The sequence below is a fragment of the Pinus tabuliformis genome, chromosome 4_1 (genome assembly GCF_031772625.1).
Source record: "Pinus tabuliformis cultivar Carrire ecotype Pingquan chromosome 4_1, CPIR1, whole genome shotgun sequence".
In the NCBI taxonomy this organism is placed as follows: Eukaryota; Viridiplantae; Streptophyta; class Pinopsida; order Pinales; family Pinaceae; genus Pinus; species Pinus tabuliformis.
Window position 1 is genome coordinate 291144362 of NC_142303.1, and position 21906 is coordinate 291166267.

General features: G+C 37.6%; 1 protein-coding gene across 1 annotated transcript in view; it reads left to right on the forward strand.

Moving 5' to 3' along the window:
• The window catches only part of AIP2 (RING/U-box superfamily protein), a 57067-nt gene extending 37796 nt beyond the window's left edge, over positions 1-19271 (forward strand). Inside the window, exons 3-5 of the mRNA XM_089419670.1 lie at positions 674-951; positions 18446-18655; positions 18765-19271. Coding sequence (XP_089275796.1) covers positions 674-951; positions 18446-18655; positions 18765-18914 — 638 coding nt within the window. The 3' untranslated portion in view covers positions 18915-19271. The remainder of the gene's footprint in view (positions 1-673; positions 952-18445; positions 18656-18764) is intronic.
• The last annotated feature ends 2635 nt before the right edge of the window (positions 19272-21906 follow it).

Here is a 21906-nt window from a genome sequence, read left to right on the forward strand (position 1 = left end):
ATTGGGTGGGATTCCATTCTTGATATGCTATCCTGGGTTACTCTCTTGAGTCATTTTGCTTGCATGGTCAGAATTCTCTTTTCGATGGACAATTATGATAAGAGATTTCACTTCACTAGTCTATCATGTTAGGATGTAATGGTCCAATGTAGGATATGATTTATTGTACGTAAATAAATTTAATGTAGTATTGTCTGGACGAGTAGGGATATGAGGTGTCAAGTTAAGAAGTTGATATGAAAGGCCTTTTAAGTTTTTAACCATTAAAAGCATATGTATAAAGCATATGTATCCGTATAGGGATGAATTCTCCTTCCAAATGATAAAATTTCAACTAGTTTATATCTCCTCTATTCACAAATGTGTGTCCATTGGACTCCATCCTCTGAAATTTAATTGGTATCAGAACATTAAGATTGGAATCCTTTGAATCGAGTAACAGCCTGTTAAAAGAATTAGCATTATAAATCAAGGAATAACGAATGCTTATGAACCGAGGAGAGAGAAGATACAAACAAAAGTCACACCTGCTGGATTGGAACCAGAGATATTTTGCTTATTAAATGGGTTCTTAACCAGAGATCTTTCACTTGTTACAAGTGTTTAAAATAAATTTTGTGTGAAGGATTCTCAATACTTGGTAATTAATAATGTTCACTTTTGTTGCTGGCAGATTCAAGATTCCTTTTTGAAGGGCAGTTGACTGTTGGAGAAGAGCCGCCACCACCAAGATGGCTTGCTGCTCAAAATTTGCTAACAGCTCTTGCCATTGGCAGTCAGGCAAGTAGCACAACAGCAGAATCTTCTGAAAATCTTGCGCATGAGAATAATGCATCACAGAGCAATGAAGAAGGGTCCACTCAAAACTTTCTAGAGCAAGTTGTGAACAATATTCAAGGGATCATTAATCTTGAAAATGATCTTGACAGTGCTATTGAAGCTGCTTTGCAGGTATAATTTGCTTTATTTGATATTTGACATGGTTTGTCCCTTTTATATTTGTTAGAATTGAAAAGATTAGAGCAATATAATAATATAATTAAGCTTGACAGCTTTAGTATGTCACCTTCTATTATTTACTGGGAATTGTTATGGCCGAATCCATGTTTTTTGGTTTTGCGGTAAACTATAATGTCTTTCAAACATGATTTATGTTTTTTTGGTCATCGTATATTTGTATCTACTAAGGCTATGAATTAATGAAAGTTAGCTTCTTAGCGTTTTCTGAATTTTGTGCTATATTTTTTCTTCAAAGTCCTTCAGGGAAGTGTGTGTATATATATATATATATATATATATATATGTATATATATTTTAATGAGCTTTTCTAATATTTATAATTATTACTGCAGGGATGCTTCTTCATTACTTGCAGATATATCCATGATATATATTATCAATTTTTGTAACTTAACCGTTGCCTAACTTGTTCCATACATTCTCATAGATAACGTAGACGAAAGTACAGCAATAGATGAGAGAATAATTGCTTGATTAAAAGTGGTTAAGATTGACGCAATGTCTCAGTGCATGCTAGGACAGGAAGGATTGCATTATTTATCTCCTGAATACTTAATTATCTAATGATTCAATATTACATCACTTTATTAAAAAAACCCTTAACCTCTTTACCTAAGTTTTTTATTATAATTTTATGACAAAACTACATTTAATGTATGCAAATCTAATTTTAACCATTATATTTAACACCCTATCATAATGGTCATATTACATAGGTTTGCTTTTCCCAATTTTTTTTTTCATAGTTTTGCTTTTTTCAAAATAAAAACAAAATCTCTGAACCACAGTCCTCTTTTGAGAGATGTCTTCAATCAACTACTGGAAATGCATTATATCTGGCATGGTTGATGAAGTACAAGTCATGTTACCAACCTTATTTTTGACCATTCACTCGTGAGCTGGATCAAGGTTACTTGGGAGCGGGAGCGAAAATGGGGAGCGGGAGGGGGAGCAGGAGTGGGAGCGACATTTTCAGAAGCTCCCGGTTTGGGAGCGATTTTGGGAGCGTTTTTTATATAATATATATATTTTTATATTTTTTATATTTTGATGCATATATGTCAACAAAAGCATGTAGAATGATGACTTAGATATAAAAAACATAGATTGAACCATTAACAACAATAATCTAGAAGTTATAATCTTCATCAACCACATCCACAAGTTAGTAACATAGTAACATACAACATATTGAGTCTCATGATTCATCAATCTTAAAGTTTCAAGCTTTCAAAATTCAATATATAACATTTATCATCATTGATCACCAAAGTTGTACTTGTAAGCTAAGTGTAACCATTACGACAAATAATATCTAACATGAAATGAAATGTTATAAAATGAAATCAAATGAAACAACTTTAAGCTTTCACGAAGCATCATATTCATAATTCATGAATCATTACTAATGAGTTATAATTGCCAACTTCAAACTTCAAACTTAAATTGTCATATATTGTTTACAAAAAATATCATAATAAATACGAAAGATCAATAGTTATAAAAACTACTAGAAACTAGAAAAGACAAGTAAATCTATTATCTATTGCTAATGCTTGGGCATCTTGCCACCACGAGAAATGTCTAATTTTTTAGTCTTGTTGGAAAATCAGGATCTTTGTCATTAATATCACCCTCTAAGCATTAATATCTAGAGGTATCATTGTCATTACCTCTGATCTGTATAGGGATCTTTGTCATTAATATCACCCTCTAAGCATTAATATCTAGAGGTATCATTGTCATTACCTCTGGATCTGTATAGGGATCTTTGTCATTAATATCACCCTCTAAGCATTAACATAAGATAGAAAAAGCATAGCATGTCAAGTCAAGATTTTGTTTGAGTGATGCGTACATTTTTAGGTCATGATAGAGGAGTTCGACAACCAATGTCACTAACATCAAGGTACATAGAGGGATTGGTGCTCTTGATTCAATACGAGTTCCATACCCTAATACATGACAAAATCTAATGGAAACATTGCGATCCCCCTAATCTTGAAATCTTGAAAAATTGATAAGTCTGTTGGATTTTGAATGAAATCCATTGAGGTCGGAACCACTCTCAAACATCTCGAGTCATTTCATGGTAATGTTAAAAATTTAAGTAAAAGAATATCACTTTTACTTTAAGAATTTAACATTACCATGAATCACATATCAACACTAGGGCGATAGGCTTGATCATTAGGCTGCCCCACTCAAGACTTATTTGTTTCTTTGAAAAAAATGCATTTGGAATATTACTGCAATTTTTTTTTGTAAAAAAGACTAGACGCTCCCGAAAACCCAGGGAGTGTTTTTTTTTGCTCGAAGCGCGAATTGGGAGCGAGGACATGGGGGGGAGGGTGCTCCCTCGCAACCCTGGGCTGGATAAGATCAAATGTTCGCCAAGTAGTAAGCCTTTTCCACGATCGATGTAGAATTTGGTTTGCATTCTGAACTCATCTTCTTTACAACATGGTAGCCCAACATATCAAAATTTTTCTTTCGCTTCTTTGTGGAAGTACCATCTTGCTTAACTGTAGAACTTCATCTTCAACATCCCAAAGGGTCATCTTCTCTTCATATTTTCATAGGCATAGCAGATAAAGCATAATAAATATGATGTTTACCTTTGTCTTTCTGATCATTAGACCATTCATTGTCCAAATTTTTTTCTCCCCATCGTCCACTTCATCATATTCCAATTAGAAATAACCTTTTTCTTCCACAACTATAGTAATTGTCTTTTCTCTTTTTTGTCAACAATAAACATCATTAGAGGGGTGGCAGGAGGGGGAGGGATTATATCTAATCCCGAAGGAAAAATTGTTGCCAAATACTCTTGAGGGATGGGTAGGAAAACCAACAATCAAGCCAAAATGTATGGTTTTTTATTGGGTCTAACTCTAGCTCATGACATGGGAATTTTTGAGCTAATAATCCTGGGAGACTCTATGATTACTATAGAACATCTAATTAATGGCTCCTATCCAAAGGAGAATCTCCTCAACCTCCTCAAAAGAATAAATTGTGCTTTGGACCTCCTACTCTCAAAGTCTCTCTTCCATATCCTCAGAAGTGAAAACTCGGAGGTAGATTGCCAAGCCAATCTTGCCTGCCTCTTAGATGTGGGTCAAAGGGAAGTTAATGGAATCAAAGATTGGCATACTATACCATAATTTCCTCAATGTGCTCTCTCCACCCCAAGCAACCATCCCCATGCCGCCCCCTTGGATTCACATTAAGGGGCAATTTAAACTTTGGTATTAAGTTATTTTGGGCCAAACTGGCTGGCATCGTGGTTGTAGCCGAGCGTTTGACTCATGCATGAGAAACTCTATTAATTTCGCATAATCTTGCTCACCTCGTACAAAAGTGCCTACCTTGTACAACTCCACCTCCTCGCAGAGTGATGAATTTGGAGAAATTGAGCATGATGTGTTTTAATGGAGATTCGACTGTCACTATGTGTGAGGGCTACCATTCTAGTGTTAAATCCTAGGCGTGGTTCATGTTGAAATATGTAACTAGGTTTAGTCTTCATAATATCTAATGTAATCATGATTTTTTTTTGATGTAAAGAGAAAAATAAATTTATTATTGTCATTCTTGATGCATGGGTTTAATGCTCAAGGTGAATTTCTTTATAGTTCAAGCACACTTTGAGTCCTTTTAGGGCTTTTCATAGAGTCAACAAGTCAATTGAGTCATTGTCATGTATGGAAGACCCTTTTGGGCTTATTGTATCAAGTCAAAGAAAATTTATGTAAAGTCAAAAGTGTCATATAGACCCTCCAAGACCTTGTCATCATCCAAAGAACAAGTTGGCCGCCAAGAAACTATTCGACCTATCATCAACCTCACTTGAATGACATCAATTCAGCTCTCAAGAAGTTCGATCAAGGCAAGGAAGAAGACCAAAAGAAGAGCGAGATAGAGGAGAAGAAAAACAAAGTTTTGGATCTGTTTTGGGCTATATCTCTTCACATGTGCGAGATCTAGGGCATCATCCTGCTGCATCTAGACCGAAATTTATAGTCACATTGGAAGGCTGAAATTAGGTATCTAAAAGAGCATTTTGCAAGCTGAATTGCTAAGGAAGAAGAAGATCCCCAAGCAAAGGAGAAAGAAGACATAATTTACCATCTTCCACCCACACGTGCGAGCTAGGGTTTCTGTAGTAGCCGAAAATTGTAGGTCGAAATTGCAGTCTTAAGTTGCAGGTCCAAAATCTTGATCAAAGGAGAAGTTGCAGTTATTATAAGGCAAAGTTTGACTTGGGTTGACTTTGTGAGAAGGAAGTTCTTCAAGAAGAAGTTTGACTTGGTCTTGGAGGGGTGTTTGACAAGGGTCTTGGAATTCGTCATTTGAAGTTCTATAAGAAGAGAAGAATTCTTGTGGGTTTTCCTCTCAAGAGGAGAGGTTTTGGCCCTAGCTTACAACCTACATTCTGTGTCCTCTTGTCTCATTGATCTTTATTGTTTGGTAGTTGTTTGATGATAGACAACACAATAATAATCAAGATAAAGAAGAAGCTAATCAAGTTAAGTAAAAATACATCACAAGCAGTTATCAAAGTAAGAGAAATCACCTAATATAGTTGCCTCTAGTTTTCTCAACATGGTATTAGAGCTAAGGTGATAACAACAAGGAAAGGCAACTTGAAGAAGATCATCAATTGAAGAAGGATACCTAAGGACCAAGTGCAAGAAGATCATCAAGGACTACTCCACACATCATCTTAAAGGAAGGAATTAAGGAGCATCAAAGAGGACTACCCATCTCATTACAAGGATCATATCATCTAGAAGGATCAACACTTTGTAGAAGAAGAAGACCTCAAAGACCCTACCTCATTCAAAGAAGGACTCTACACTTGAAGCATTCTTGGGAAGCTCACATCATCCAAAAGAAGCAAAAAGAAGCATTGCCATCATCAAAGGAATCAAGGCCATCTCCCTCACATTGAAGAAAGAATCACATCTCCAACATCTTTGAAGAAAGACATCTCCAATTATCAATATCATCAAGAAGGCATCAAGTTGAATATATCATCTTCAAAGGAACATCTTCACTTGACAAGTAAGTATCTTTATATTTATGTTTGAATCTGCTATCAACATGACTTCATTCTACAAGGAGAGCAACAAATTGGCCGGGTCATCAAATTTCCTTGCATGGAAAAAGAGGATAGATTTGATCCTCATAGAGAATGAAGTTATTGAATATGTTAAGGGTTCAATCTCCAAACCATCTCAAGAGCAAGCTCAAGCACTATCAAAGTATATGAAAGGGGAAATAAGGGCTCAAAGAATCCTCATAGAATCAATCAAGGATTCCCTCATCCCTTATGTAGCAAATTTGGAGAAATCGAAAGATATCTATGAACAATTGGTAGAATTTTTTCTGTAAGCACTGCAGGAGAAGTTATATCATTGAGAACCGAATTATACAAGATGAAGGTATCTAAGGAAGAAGGGGTAGCCTCATACCTTATGCGGGTATCTCAAATAAGAGATCAACTACAAGAACTAGGAGAAATAATGTCTGAAAAAGAAATGACCACCATTGTGCTCAATGTACTACCTGATGAATGGTGCACCTTTGTATTAAGTATCTATGGAAAGAAGGAAGCCACTCCATTCAGTGAACTTTGGTCATTATGTAAAATTGAAGAAACTAGGTTAAAGGCAAAGAGCGATGTTGGATCAAATGAACAAGTTCAAGCTATGCTGCCATGGCTAGGAGAAAAGGGAAGTTTGGAAAGTTTGATCCTTGAAAAAGAAGAAGCTTGATATGTCAAAGATCCAATGCTACAAATGTAATGAATATGGGCACTTCAAGAAGAATTGTCCTAAACTCAAGAAGGACAACAAGAAAAGAAAAGGTAAAAATGAAGCTCATATCAATGATGAAATAGAAGAACCTGAAAAGAAGAAGTCAAAGAACGAGGAAGTGAAAGACCTTTATTATGACTGAAATAACTTCCTTCACTTTGTTTGTAAGAAGATTGTAGTCATGATAAGAATGATAAGATGCATTATAGCTAAGATAGAGATGGCATCATCATAGAAGCAGGATATAGCTGAAGTTGAAGTCTATATAAAGCAGTCATCATGATAGAAAGGAAGTAGCTCATGGTATCTTCATTGAAAGCATGAAAAGACAACTGAAATAGTAGTATATATGGTTGGACAAAGTCATCTAGCAAGATAAAAGATAAAAGAAGTCATCATACATCATCATTATTAGAAAGGAGCATTTGTAGAATGGGGATCATCAAGATCCTCCACTAGAATCTTTATAAGAAGGTTCACCTCTACTTAGAAGAAGCAAGTGCCTCATAGATAGTCCACATTCCACCTTGTGTGGGATCCATTGGTAAGGTATGATGACGAAGATATGCAACATGTTGAATTGGTTGAAGTGCTTTCATCTTCAAGCAAGAAATGGAAGGAAAAGGTATGTATATATTTGATAGATAAATAAAGTCATGTCATCATATAGTTGCACATAGCATGATTGAATGCTCTACCTCATGAGCATGATCAAAGAAAAATGATCTCTTCCATGAAAATGATGCATGAAGGCATTTAGGCAATGTGATTTGAACTCTTCTACATATTGATAAGATGAAATGAACATAATATGACCTCATATGGAATATGAGGTGGTTGACAATCATGGTTCCTATGTTGAAAGAACCATGTAAAGAAGATCCCGAGGAAAGCAATATGTGAAAAAAAGAAAAAAATGATGAAAGAAGAGTTTGTGGGAAGATGCATCTATAAGATAAGATAAGTAATCAACATCTGATAACTAGAAGAATTAGCTATGACACCTCCATGGAAGAAGAAGGTATGAAGACCCTGATATGTATATTGCAAAAAGAAGAATCTTGGGAATGAATATCTTGGAGATGGATTCATACCTATGCAGGATGTTGATGTTGCAAGAAGCTGATGTCATGACGAAAGGCCATCATAAAGAGGTAACTTTGATTTATTGTCCATTTTGATTTTTGAAAGCATTTGGTTAGGTTGTTACAGGGCTACCGAAAGAGGGGTGTAGAAAGTCACCTATAACCTATACTCATGAGATTGGATGGAAGATCCTGAAAGAAACATGATTTGGAAGAGGTAGTTGTATGAAGGAAAGCCAGATGTGGATTAGAAGATCAATTTCCGCTGAAGAAAAGGATGACATGACTATTGGTTCAGCCCTATGGTTCATTGAAGTGAAGTGAAGTGATGGAGAAAGATGGTTGAAGGCTTGAAGCCCTACAAAGAAGTTATGATGAAGAAGGCTTCATAATGAAGAAGATGAAGTTCATGACATGATAGAGAAAGAGCAGCCCTACAAGCAGCTGATAGTACCATGATCTCCTTTAGAGTAGAGAACAGAAATGAGCTGATAGTACCAAATAATAAAGTGATAATACTAAGTTGCTACTAGGTCGAAGTTGCTATTGGGTCGAAGTTTCTGCTGCTGCTACTGGGTCGAAGATATGTTGCCGCATCTAGGTCGAAGTTGTTGCTAGAAGGTTATCATCTGCAGAAGAAGGGAAGGGCTGACTTGGTGGTTGAGGGAAGTCTGTGTCTAGGTCAAGGAGTCTTGGATTATCTCGCGAAACTATTGAAGGAAGAGTTGTTGACTGGGTTTTCCCCTATATTGGGGTTTTTCCCTGGCTATCCGCTTACATCTGGTGTCTTTGATCTTCGTGTTATGATTTTGGTAATTGCTTGATGGACTAAGATAAAAGAAGAACACAAGAAAATTAATAAGAACATAAGAATATCACAAGTAATTATCAACATAAAGAAAATCTTTTTGCCTTTCTGATTTTCCAACACTTCTTTGCCACTCAAGACAAAAGAATCAACGCTTGATCTCTCTTCTACAAATTAATGTACCAATATTTTGGATTAGTAAAATGCCATGATGCAATTGAATCAATATAAAGGTCTGTTTGTCTTATTCTTTATGTTCAACTACATTGGCATGTGTCTTCCCAGATTGATCTTTGGAAAAAGGTGTTGATTTGGGGTAGCATTGGATGTGCTCTAGCCATGAAAATTGGTGGAGAGGCTAAAGCACATGAGATCTCCAAGACCCTGAAATGGTTTGGGGAAATTCCACCCGGTTAGAGAGATATTAAAATAATTAATGTTTTTAATGGAGTTCCTAGGTCTAAACTTAGGAAAATTAAAATATTAATGGGTATTAATATAAAACTGGGTGAGAATGTTCTAAATGACATGGATCAATCCAAATCTAATCTTAGCCTTTGATTAGAGATTTAATCTCGGCTGTTGAAGACTCAACAGAAAAAGTATAAGAGGAGGCTTGAGGGTCAGTTGGAAATACACCAAGATTGATCAGTCAGTTCAATTTTCCGGAGAGGGGTTTGCTGAGAAAATTCGAACAAGTGATCTGAGTTGCAACGAGGGGCAGTGAGTGCATAACAGAGAGACAGAGATAGTGCTAGAGGGCCAACACAATGATTGAGGAGGCTACGCAGAGCCAGCAGGAGCCACGCTGAAGGCCAGAGAGACTGTGCAGAGGCTAGCAGGGCTTGCGTGGGTGACGCAGAAGGCCAGAGAGACTGCGCAGAGGCTAGCAGGGCTTGCGTGGGTGACGCAGAAGGCCAGAGAGATGAAGTAGAGTATAAGAGGGCTGACATAGGGGGTTCCAGAGCTATGCAGAGGCTAGTAGGGCTAACGTAGAGTCTCAGAGAAGCGTTGGAAGGATTTTCGTGGGGCAGACTTGCTGAATATCTACTTCCGAAGAGATGTATTATTGCCAGATAGAAATCTCTATTGGGTGAGCCAGTTTGGCACCCTAGTTGTACGCAAGAAAGCTGCTTAATAATAAAACCCTAAGAACTGCTGCATCGGTTTTCCCAAGTTGGGTTTTTCCGGGGACGATTGTTAAAAAATAACGGTGTCCCTTGTTTGTTTGTCTATTATTTCAGTTGATGATCTGTAGATGAGTTGAGACTGCATTTGTGTTTATTTTCAGTATTTATATGGTTAAATAACTTGTTAAAGAATAAACACGTAGGTGAAATAAACCAGATAATGCAGGAAGAATTTCTGACATGTTAGACTTAGAAATTCCAACATGGTATCAGAGCATTGCAGATCACAGGAGAGTTGAAGGCACCAACTAAATCAGAAAATTTGCAGCAGAAACAACCGTCTCGAGAGACAGCGATGTTCCTAAGCAGAAGGCAACAGTGAAGGAGTGACGCAGAGGGCCTACGTCATCATTTCGAGCCAGAGAGAGGCCAACACAGAGGCAGAGAGACGTAGAAGAGGCTCACAAAGAGCCACACCATCCTACTTAGTCAGGTAGGCCTGACCCAATTGGCTAGAGGAGTGATTCAACCTTGTCGGGATTGCGCAGAGCTAAGAGGCTCAGTTTCGTTAGTTGCCAGGGCCTAGGGAGCTGTGGGTAGATTGTGGATTGGGAAGCTGATGGGGTGTTGTTGCCGTCGAAGCAGAACAGTACCTAACGGGACAAAACCAAGGTAGAGGGAGCCGCTGCCTTGAGGGATTTCTAGCCAAGAAATTCAGATCCGAGTTGCAAAGAGGATCGAAGAGGAACGGATCGACAATTGGCAGGAGGATTTCCAGGAGGGAAATCGAGACTCAGAGGGAGTCTAGGAGAGAACTTCCAGGAGGGAAGTTGAGACCTAGAGGGAGTCTAGGAGAAGAGCGGAGATGGCAATGAACGCACTGAGGGATTAGGACAGGTTGGACGGGGCCTCCAACTTTGTCATCTGGAAGGCCAAGATCCTATCTGTTCTGGATAGACATCGCATCAAGGGCTTCACCTTGAGAACCGTGGCTATCCCAGTTGACCCAGCTGAAAATGAAAGGTATGAGGATGCAATGGCCAAGGCAAAGTGCATAATCCTTGATGGGGTCAAGGATCATGTAGTTCACATATTGCTGAGAAGAACATGACAAAGGAGATGTGGGATACCTTGACGACATTGTATCAAGGCACTTCCGTGCAAAGGAAGATGCTACTGGAGAATCAACTACAGTTATATCAGATGCAGAAGGGGGAGCAAATAGATCTATACCTCAACAGGTTGCAAGAGATTCGGGGCCAACTTACTTCCATAGGGGCCACGCCGGATTAGGAGTTCATGGTGAGAACTGCCTTGAATGCAGTCTTCGAGGATTGGGAGAGATTTGTCCAAAGCATTTTGGGCAGAGCGACTCTTCCAGGATGGGAAGAGATGTGGGCAGCACTTCGCTAAGAAGAGATCATACGACTGACCAAGGCGGGGAGTAGCAGCAAAGGAGGTTGAATCAAGAAAGAAGAGGAGGAGGATGCGGCTTTGGCATGTGCGGGACAGCAGGGGAAGAGGAAGAAGAAGGACATCTCTAAGGTAAAGCGCTTCCATTGTGGGGAGCTGGGTCATTATGCAACCCAGTGTCCCAGGAAGAAGAATAAGGGAGATGCTTTTGACTCCAAGGTAGCTCTGGCTAAGGCGGAGAAAGAAGTCGAGACGAATGAGCACTATGCCATGAGTGCTCATGCAACTCTAAAGAAGAGGTGGGGTGACATCGAGCTGTAGTCAGGAGGACTACAAAAGATGAGGGGTAGGATCCTTGAGGTACCCAAACTCTTGGATCATATCTGGCTACAGGAGCCCCAAGTGACATTAGTAGGATGACGGATGTCGGTAGGAGCAAGATGCGGATGGAGCAACAAGGCAGTGCTAGAGTGCAGTGGTCTCTGGCAGCGCAGAGAGGGTTGCAGTAGTGCGAGAGGCACAGAGGTGGTTGCAGCAGTGCAGAAAGGCACAAAGGTGGTTGCAGCAATGTGAGAGGCATAGAGGTGTTGCAGCAGCGCAAAGGCAACATAGGGAGCACAGGATAGCAGCAGAGGTAGCTCCAGCATCAGGGGGCTTCTAGCCTGACAAGGGTGTCAGTAGTTGGGCAGATCAGGTACTTCTCAGTAACTGAGTTGCAGTGCAGCAATTAGCAGTGGTAGTGCTATGGACAACACGATGCAACACGATGAGAGAGAGCTACAGTACAGATGCAGTGTTGGGAGGAATGACCAACAACAGCACGGATGCAGAGGGAGCTGCAGTACAGATGTAGAAGTGGCAGTGGCAGAGCCATGGGCAGCAGTACAGGAGGCAACAGTGTAGAGGATGTTGGGCAGCAGGCCAAGCATTAGCACAGGTACCGGTGCCGGATGATCAGTGTGATGTTCAGTGGTGGAGCATTACTAGAGCACATTCCTCGCTAAGAGGGAGTGTTGATTTGGCTCTAGCCATGAAAATTGGTGGAGAGGCTAAAGCACATGAGATCTCCAAGACCCAGAAATGGTTTGGGGAAATTCCACCCGGTTAGAGAGATATTAAAATAATTAATATTTTTAATGGAGTTCCTAAGTCTAAACTTAGGAAAATTAAAATATTAATGGGTATTAATATAAAACTGGGTGAGAATGTTCTAAATGACATGGATCAAGCCAAATCTAATCTTAGCTGTTGATTAGAGATTTAATCTCGACCATTGAAGACTCAACAGAAAAAGCATAAGAGGAGGCTTGAGGGTCAGTTGGAGATACACCAAGATTGATCAGTCAGTTTGATTTTCTGGAGCGGGGTTTGCTGAGAAATTTTGAGCAAGTGATCTGAGTTGCAGCGAGGGGCAATGAGTGCATAGCAGAGATAGTGCCAGAGGGCTAGCGCAGTGATTGAGGAGGCTACACAGAGCCAACAGGAGCCATGCAGAAGGCTAGAGAGATTGCGCAGAGGCTAGCAGGGCCTGTGTGGGCGACGCAGAAGGCCAGAGAGCTTACGTAGAGTAGCAAAGGGCTGACACAGCGGGTTCCAGAGCTACACAGAGGCCAACAGGGCTGATGCAGAGTCTCAGAGAAGCATTGGAAGGATTTTCGTGGGGCAAACTTGTTGAATATCTGCTTCCGAAGAGAGGTATTACTGCCAGATAGAAATTTCTATTGGGTGAGCCAGTTTGGCACTCTTGTTGTACTCAAGAAAGCTGCTTAATAATAAAACCCTCAGAACTGTTGCACCGGTTTTCCCAAGTTGGGTTTTTCTGGGGACGATTGTCCAAAAATAACGGTGTCCCTTGTGTGTTTGTCTATTATTTCAGTTGATGATCTGTAGATGAGTTGAGATTGCATTTGTGTTTATTTTCAGTATTTATATGGTTAAATAACTTGTTAAGGAATAAACACGTAGGTGAAATAAACTAGATAATGCAGGAAGAATTTCTGACGTGTTAGACTTAGAAATTCCAACAGAAGGATCTTGGTTGTTTTTCTTTCCACAACCGTTTCCTTCAAACTTGGTGTGGTGCCCTATCTTGCTATTATTTGATATCTTTTCCAAGCTTTTGAGAATCTGAATCAACATGCTTGTAGCCATTTTCATACCCATTTTTACACTTGCAAGGCTTTCCTTTACCCATGAACTTTATAGCTAAGGCTACCTCTGATTCTTCTTTTTATATTGCTTCTAGCAAATTGCTTTTTCCACCTATGATTTTGCAAAGGTTTGTTTTTCAATTGCTCAAATGTCAGATCCATATCTTCAGAAGCTAAAATATCTTTGTTGAGCAATCAAGTTTATATATATAAAATCCATGCTTACATTCTCTAAGTGGCTTGAAACTACCTGGTCCATTCTCAGGATTGCATAATGATTGATCTGTAGATGGTGGGTGTATGGCCTGTCTGTCTTACCAACATGGATGTTTAGCACAGAATAAAAATACTGTCTACTAATCATTGTTAGACTGTAAATGTGCTTTACCACACTATATTCGCTGATATAAAAAGACTGCCCATTGCCTTCCTATGCTTGATCGGTTATAAACAGTGTTGCAAACATCCTGATTTTATTGTGATAAATCGCGAAAGCACAATTTTTTGGCCTAGTTGATGTTTGCTGTGTTTTACCAATATTTTGGTGGTATCTTAATTTTGTCAATTTTTACTAATATTTCCTGATTTTCACGATATTTTGGTTCTCCGGACCCTTGCTGATTTTATCCAGATGCCAATGTTTGCAACATTGGTTATAAAAACCCCATGAGGTCCAGATATGAGATAAAAGATACCTTGCCACTGATGGTGTAAATGCACTTCACGGTGCCTGCTCTGTCTTCAAGCTTGGATCTTGGTATTTCAGTTGCATTGTACCTTACCTTCGTGAGGTTGATTGGGTGGTGAAACCATAGTGTGCTTGAGAATAGCACTTGTACCCATGAAGTGTTTGATGGGTTGAAATCCTAGTTGCTCTTGTGATGAGAGTATGCTTTTACTAGTGATAGATGGTAGATCCATCACATAGATGGCTATCATAGATTATTTTTAATTGTTGTGATACCTAGGAGAACCTGTGATAGGTGGTTGATTTCTTCTAGCTGTTACTACTTTGATTTCACCTGTGTGAGAGGTGGCCAGTTTACATGATATTTAGCTGTTATGGATTGATTTTGAGCAGGTGAGATGCCCAGGAGGATCTGTGATAGTTCGTTGGTTTGTGATAGTGGATAGTATTGTGTTTTATTTCATTTATGGATGGCATGGGTTTACTTTCAGTAGGTGTGAGGCCCAGGAGGACCTGCAAAAGGTGGCTGATTTGTTCTAATTAATGCTAGTGTTTGGAGTGGATTGATGCCTGCAGTCAACATGCTTGACCATTTAATGGGTTGTTGATTTTTGGAGCTTGGAATGGGCTTTTTCACTCTACAATAGATGGATGACTATTGGCTCATCTGTATTAGTTGAGTTGTGACTCAAGGGTTTATAAGAATGACAACCTTGCTCATGTACATTTTATACATTTGAGGAGAGAATAATCATGGATGTATCATGTGATAGCTGGTGTGATGCCAAGCTATTGGTGAACATGTGCATTTGTACTTGGAGATGGGTGCAAAGCATATGGTGGTGGAATTAGTGATTGTTCCCAAGCCTGTGCAAGATGGGGGTGCTGATGAGTATGGTTGATAGATTTGTTGGATTCTCTTAGAGAGAGGAAATTGACCATGATCATACTCTTGCTTTTGTATTCTTTCAGTGAAAGGGACATGCCCTTGTTGAGATTGTTGTTTTAGTTGTAGGAGGTTTTGAGTAGAATGAGAGGGATTCTCAAGTTCATACTTTGATGATATTCTTTACAAGTTGTTGATATCTTTACCTTGAGTTTGGTAGTTCAAGATCGATTAATTGAGATGTATACAAATTTTATTTTGTATTTTTGATGGATCTGATCCACTTGTCTTGGTTGTGTTGGAGATGTGATTCTCTTTGCTGGATGTCTTGAACAACTCTTGATGTGGTGCCAAGAGATTTTGGCCTATGATGATGTCTTTAAGTTTTGACAATTTACTGTTTATGTCTTCTTGTTTTGGAGCAATTACAGTTTGAAAGGAAGCAATGATCAAGGGTTATGTTGCTTTAGTTTCACAGATATATATTGTTCTTTTGGAGTTCCTAGCAGAGGGGAAGAGGGAGTAGATTGGTTTGGCCGTGTAAACCAAGTTGCCTTGTTGTATTCTCCTTGCATGTTCACTATCCAAAGGTTGAGTTGTAGATTGCTTGAAGGGAGACACTTGGGGACACTTGTGTTGTTACAATGAGAATCTAGGTAGAGTGAACTTGAAAGAGCACATGACTTAGGAGGAGTTATAGAGTTTGTGTGGGCTTGTGGTAGAGGAATGTGGACATATCTTGTGTAGTGACATCTTTTTGGAGCAATGTTATCAGAATTGTATAGGTTATCAAACTGGTCAACTCCAAAAATGTGAACTAGACTGGAGTTGGAAAAAGGAAAACAACAGAGCCAGAATTCTGGTCAACCAAAAAATATGTAAAGTATTCAAATTTTGAATGTGTGTGTGTGTGCATCCATATGGATCCAAACCATTCTACAGAAATATGCAAAATTTCTTACATATATAGCAAGGGTGCTTATATTCAAAATAGCACCGAGTGCAATCCATCTTTGAACCAACAATACAATGACAAGGAGACTTTAAATGTGACCTCTAGAGTCCAAGAAAATCATGCTAAAACAAATAATTACATATCATCAAAATCATTTCCTATATTGGGATTCTCATCATCAATCACCTTGTAAGCATTAAAATAACATCGAGGTACATGGAGGGCTTGGTGCTCTTGATTAAATGCTAGTGCCATATGCTCATACATTATAGAATCCAATGGAAACATTGTATTCCCGTCAATCCCAAAATCTTGAATTTTGAATGGGATCTAAAATTCTACTTTCTATGTATGAAATCCATTGAGGTTGGAACCACTCTAAAACATCCTGAAACAATTAATGGTAATAAAAATTTAAGTAAAAGGAGGGTGATTGAACTGCAGTTTGGTGGGGGGTAGGTGGAGGGGTTTCTCCTTACATAGCATTAGTAGGGCCCTACAATAAGTTGCCACAATCATAAATTATTTTGTTAATAAAATTTCGAAATCCATGTGTCCTTAGTTGTGTTGTATGGAATTAGTCAGTTTGTTGCCTTAAGGCCGGTATGGTTCCAAACCTCCAATCAAATAAGTTTTTCCTAAAAATTGGTCGGATTGATTGGTTTTGATAAGACTGCCTTGGAGCCTTGGTTGTGTATGACATCACCTTGGAGGTTGACATGTGCACAAGTGGAGTTGAGCACTTGACATGTGTGGGCCTTGCATGTTTGTAGTAGGTTGCTTATAAGGGTTTAGGCCCACTTGCTTGTTTGTAGTAGGTCGCTTATAAGGGTTTAGGTCTCCCTTACCTCTCATATGTATAGAGGAAGAGAGAGTCCTTTCTTTCACTTGTTCATCTTGTGTTTAGAGATGGATTGCTAGGGTTTCATTATGAAACCTTAGGAAGGATGTGGTGAGAGGAGATTTTTGATCTATATCTCTCTTTGGATTTCTTCTTTGTACATTACCTTTTGTCTTGGAAGCTTTAGGGTTTTTTGGAGGATCTTGAATTACCAGGGTTAGGGTTTCATTGCTTGGAGTTTTGGAGATTAGGGTTTTGTGATTAAACCCTAGGTGGTACTTGTTGAAAAGGATAGAGATGTCTTGTTTGGAGCCAAGGAGTCTTGCTACTATAGTATTAGTTTGTGGAGTATCTTTGGTGAAGCTAGGTTTTCATGAGGAAACCCTAGGAAGGATGTGGTGAGAAGAGTGTTTTGATCTTTGTCTTTCTTGGGATTTCTTCTTTGTACATTACCTTTTGTCTTGGAAGTTTTAAGGTTATTTGGAACATCTTGATTACCAAGGTTAGGGTTTCATCGCTTGGAGTCTTGGAGATTAGGGTTTTGGGATTAAACTCTAGGTGGTACTTATTAAAGAGGATAGAGGAGATGTCTTGTTTGGAGCTGAGTCTTGCTACTATAGTATTAGTTTGTGAAGGATCTTTGGTGGAGCTAGGGTTTTTCATGGTTTTCCTTATTTAAGGTTTTGGAGAGCGATACTAGCCTTGGGATGAGGCTATGATATGTACATGTACTTCATCTTTATACATATATTTGAAATTTCCAGCTGTCCAAATTGTTTGAATTCCAAATTTGATTTTCAGCATTCATTATCTTCTTGGTTTGGTAATTTCAAACAATAGTTTGTCATGCTGATTTGAGGAAAGTGAAGGTTTAAATTTTTAAGTGATTTAATATTAATATAGAAGATAATACGATTTAATGCTATAAATTTGTATTGTAGTGAGTCCAGATCTGATTTTATGCTTGGAAAGTGTGCCTTGAAGGTTGAAACATGTTGGCAAATGTTTGGTCTCCTCACTCTTAAATTGACTAGTGGATTGGGGTTGAAGTGAATCAAAATATCATCTGCCGTTTGTTGCTGTAGTTCATATTTCAGAGCAGCCATAAGGCTGAATATTCATAGGGTTTGGATCTGGGAAACCTTTGATGTGTTGAAATTTTAGAATTGCATTAAAAATTGAAATTCAAAATTTATTACATTATGTTGCCTTGTTTGAATAATTGGTTACTGTTAAGGCATAGGATTTAATTTTCATTCATGATTGCGTGTATTGACTTTGGAGATAGTCATCTTAGTATAGCGCTTGGTAGGTCCAGGCTACTGAATCACAATTTGGTGGAATTCTTGTGAATGATATCCCACAATAAAGTCCTCGACAATGTAGGTGGAGGTACTCAGCTGCAGGGAATATTAGTATTACTGTATGAAGGCAATGCTTTGTGTTGCTTTGACCTCTGGGAAAAGGAATGCTGTTATTTAAAAAAAAAGTACTTGACTTCAGCATGTGCAGGTTTGACAAATAGGGTTTTGGCTTGTTGTTGCCAATGTGGTACAATATCTTTTTTGTTGAACAGAGAAAAATAAGCCTATTGATCTCAACAAGTCACATGGTGATTGCTGACAATATTATAATTTTTAATAGGAAGTTGGCAGTGGACCGCGTGTTCCACCTCCAGCATCAAAGGAAGTGGTTGCGAAATTGCCGATTATAGATGTTACAGAGCAGGTTTTAGCACGAATGGGAAAAGACACAGAATGTGCTGTATGCAGGGAGGACTTGATTGTCGGTGACAAGATGCAGGAGTTGCCGTGCAAGCACTTGTTTCATCCCAATTGCCTCAAGCCATGGCTGGTATGGAAAACAAGATTTATTTTCTGTACTCAGTAAGTTTCATCATTCAATTATGTTTATGTTTTTTTTGTTTTTTAATTCACGTGAAATGTATACATTGTTTTTGCAGGATGAGCACAATTCTTGTCCCATATGTAGGTACGAGTTGCAGACTGATGACCTTGAATATGAATTGAAAAAAGAACGTGAAAAGGAGGCTGAAGAAGAAAGAAAGGGTGCTGCAAATGCTATTCGTGGAGGGGAATATATGTACGTGTGAAGGGATCTGTCCAAGCAACTGTTTGTTAAAAGTTTGCTGTATTCTAATTTTTTTCAAAAATAGCAGTGTCTATGATCGAGGACCAGGACCTAATTCCTATGCTGAAAACATAAGAACAGATGAATGCCATGAATGGCATGGTATGTGTTATGCCATTTGTGCTGAACAGATCAATGGCACATGAATAAATTGCAAGATTCAGCAACTACCTATGTATCTGAACGCTCAAGAGTCTTCATTAATTGTTCTTGATCATTGATTAGTTTAAACGATATGGAAATTGTCAACCTCGTGGTTCTTAGTAGAACTTTGTCACAAGCAACTGGGTTTTGATGGAATAATATCCTATTTAAGAAACATTTTGCAAAATGATGGACTTATATTATTCTACAGGCCTGCTTCAATATCATCTACAAGCAGAGGGATATTGCAGTCATTTGTCAGGTCTTTGGGCAATTTGTGTATTGCAAACTGACTTTTGCGCTTTGCTTCCTACTTTTCACATGGATTTTGGTTGTACTGAAACTTGGATGTATTCTACCTAAGCATATATAGCAAGCCTAAGTACTAATGAATGAAAGCAACATCGCACAGATCACACATTGTCATGTTTGTCGTCAAATTTGGTCAAGACTGATCATATATTATTTCATATAAAAAATAAATGCGTCGAGAGTGCACTTTTGAAGTAGGTTTTAAAAAAATCGTGAACGGACGCTTTTAGGAAGAAACAAAGATTAAAGAGTCCACCGCAACGTTGCGTTAAAATATAATCTCCTGTTCCAGTTACTGTTTAGGAGTGTGGCCACGCGTGGGATCTATAGTTTTTCTAGGTTGCTGCTGATTCACAAACATGTCAGTTTATTTCAGTGTTCCATGGGAGTGCATTCCGATCCTTTGGGGGGACACTCTAGAGGCTCTCCATGCTACCTGAACATGGGAGCATCATTGAGAATGTTTCTGGCACTGGGGATGTGATGAAAACATTCGCTGCTCATGGCGGAACATTTCCTTTTTAAAATGGTTAGCCGAGACATTCCCAGTGCTTTTGGCTGGCGGGGATAGTTCCCAAGCACCGGGGATTCTTAGGATTACCCTGAAACTAAAAAGTAGGAAAATGTAAAAACAGTCTCGAGGAAAAAAAAAATCTTAAGGAAAAGCCCGTTCAATAGGGATTACCCTGAAACTAAAAAGTAGGAAAATGTAAAAACAGTCTCGAGGAAAAAAAAATCTTAAAGGAAAAGCCCGTTCAAACCCTAACGACTCTAATTGAAGCACCTAAACTGTCCATCCACCGTTCCATTCATCATTCAAGAGCAGGGGCACAACAAGGGGATAGAGCACATTGGCATAATATATAGGAAATGAAATGGAATGGTAATTTAATGTGTTTATTGGAACATTATTTCCTCCCATACTTTTCTTTGATGTCTTTGAACATATCAGATTCCAAAATCACTTATAAAATATACACTTTTCAATATATAATGCGTTGTTGTAATTCATTTTGACTTGGACATGGACAATGAATGATTAATTTAATATGTTAAAATGGATTTCTCTTCTTTTCATTATTATTATTTAACTCAATTGTACAATTTCGAGATTCATAATAATCCTGATGTATTATAAAAATATAATACTTATATTATTATTATTTAACTCAATTGTACAATTTCGAGATTCATAATAATCCTGATGTATTATAAAAATATAATACTTATGTTTTCGTATTTTCTTTGATGTCTTTGAACATATCAGATTCCAAAATCACTTACAAAATATACACTTTTCAATATATAATGCACTTACAAAATATACACTTTTCAATATATAATGCGTTGTTGTAATTCATTTTGACTTGGACATGGACAATGAATGATTAATTTAATATGTTAAAATGGATTTCTCTTCTTTTCATTATTATTATTCAACTCAATTGTACAATTTCGAGATTCATAATCATGATGTATTATAAAATATAATACTTATGTTTTCGTATTTTCTTATATTTGTGTACAACATATCAGATTCCAAAATCACTTACAAAATATACACTTTTCAATATATAATGCACTTACAAAATATACACTTTTCAATATATAATGCGTTGTTGTAATTCATTTTGACTTGGACATGGACAATGAATGATTAATTTAATATGTTAAAATGGATTTCTCTTCTTTTCATTATTATTATTCAACTCAATTGTACAATTTCGAGATTCATAATCATGATGTATTATAAAATATAATACTTATGTTTTCGTATTTTCTTATATTTGTGATGGGTACATACAAGGTTATCTATGGAGAGGATCCATGTTCTTTATTTGGGGTTACTCACATGTATATGTACATTCCCATATGCCAGTGAAACATTGAAATTTTATGATTAGAATATATTTAATAAATAAATTTGAAATTTCTAATGGTTGATTTTATATATTTTATTTAATAAATAAATTTGAAATTTTTAATGGTTGATTTTTCATATATCTTTTTGTATATGTATATTGTCATATGCCATAAATTTGGTGAAACATTGAAATTTTATGATTAGAATATATTTAATAAATAAATTTGAAATTTCTAATGGTTGATTTTATATGTTTAATAAATTTATTTGAAATTTTTAATGGTTGATTTTTCATATATTTTTTTTAAAGATAAGAAATTTGATTTAAAATTAATATGTTTCTAAGATTTAAGATGCAATTGTGGTTTTATGGATAATTCAAACTCTTACAATTTGATTCCATGTTCTTTACATGCTATCATTTTGTGGGGTATCACTAGAAATCTACTGACATGTGGATTATTAGAATAAAGAAGCATGAAATTTATACTCTTACATAAGAGTGCCATTCTTTGAAGGGGACAAATCATGCACACTATGTCATGAATATAATTTCTTTAGGTACAACTAGTTGACAAGTCCCAAAGAGGAGAGTCCCTTCATGGTCAACTAGTTCGTAAAACTTTTTTTTTTG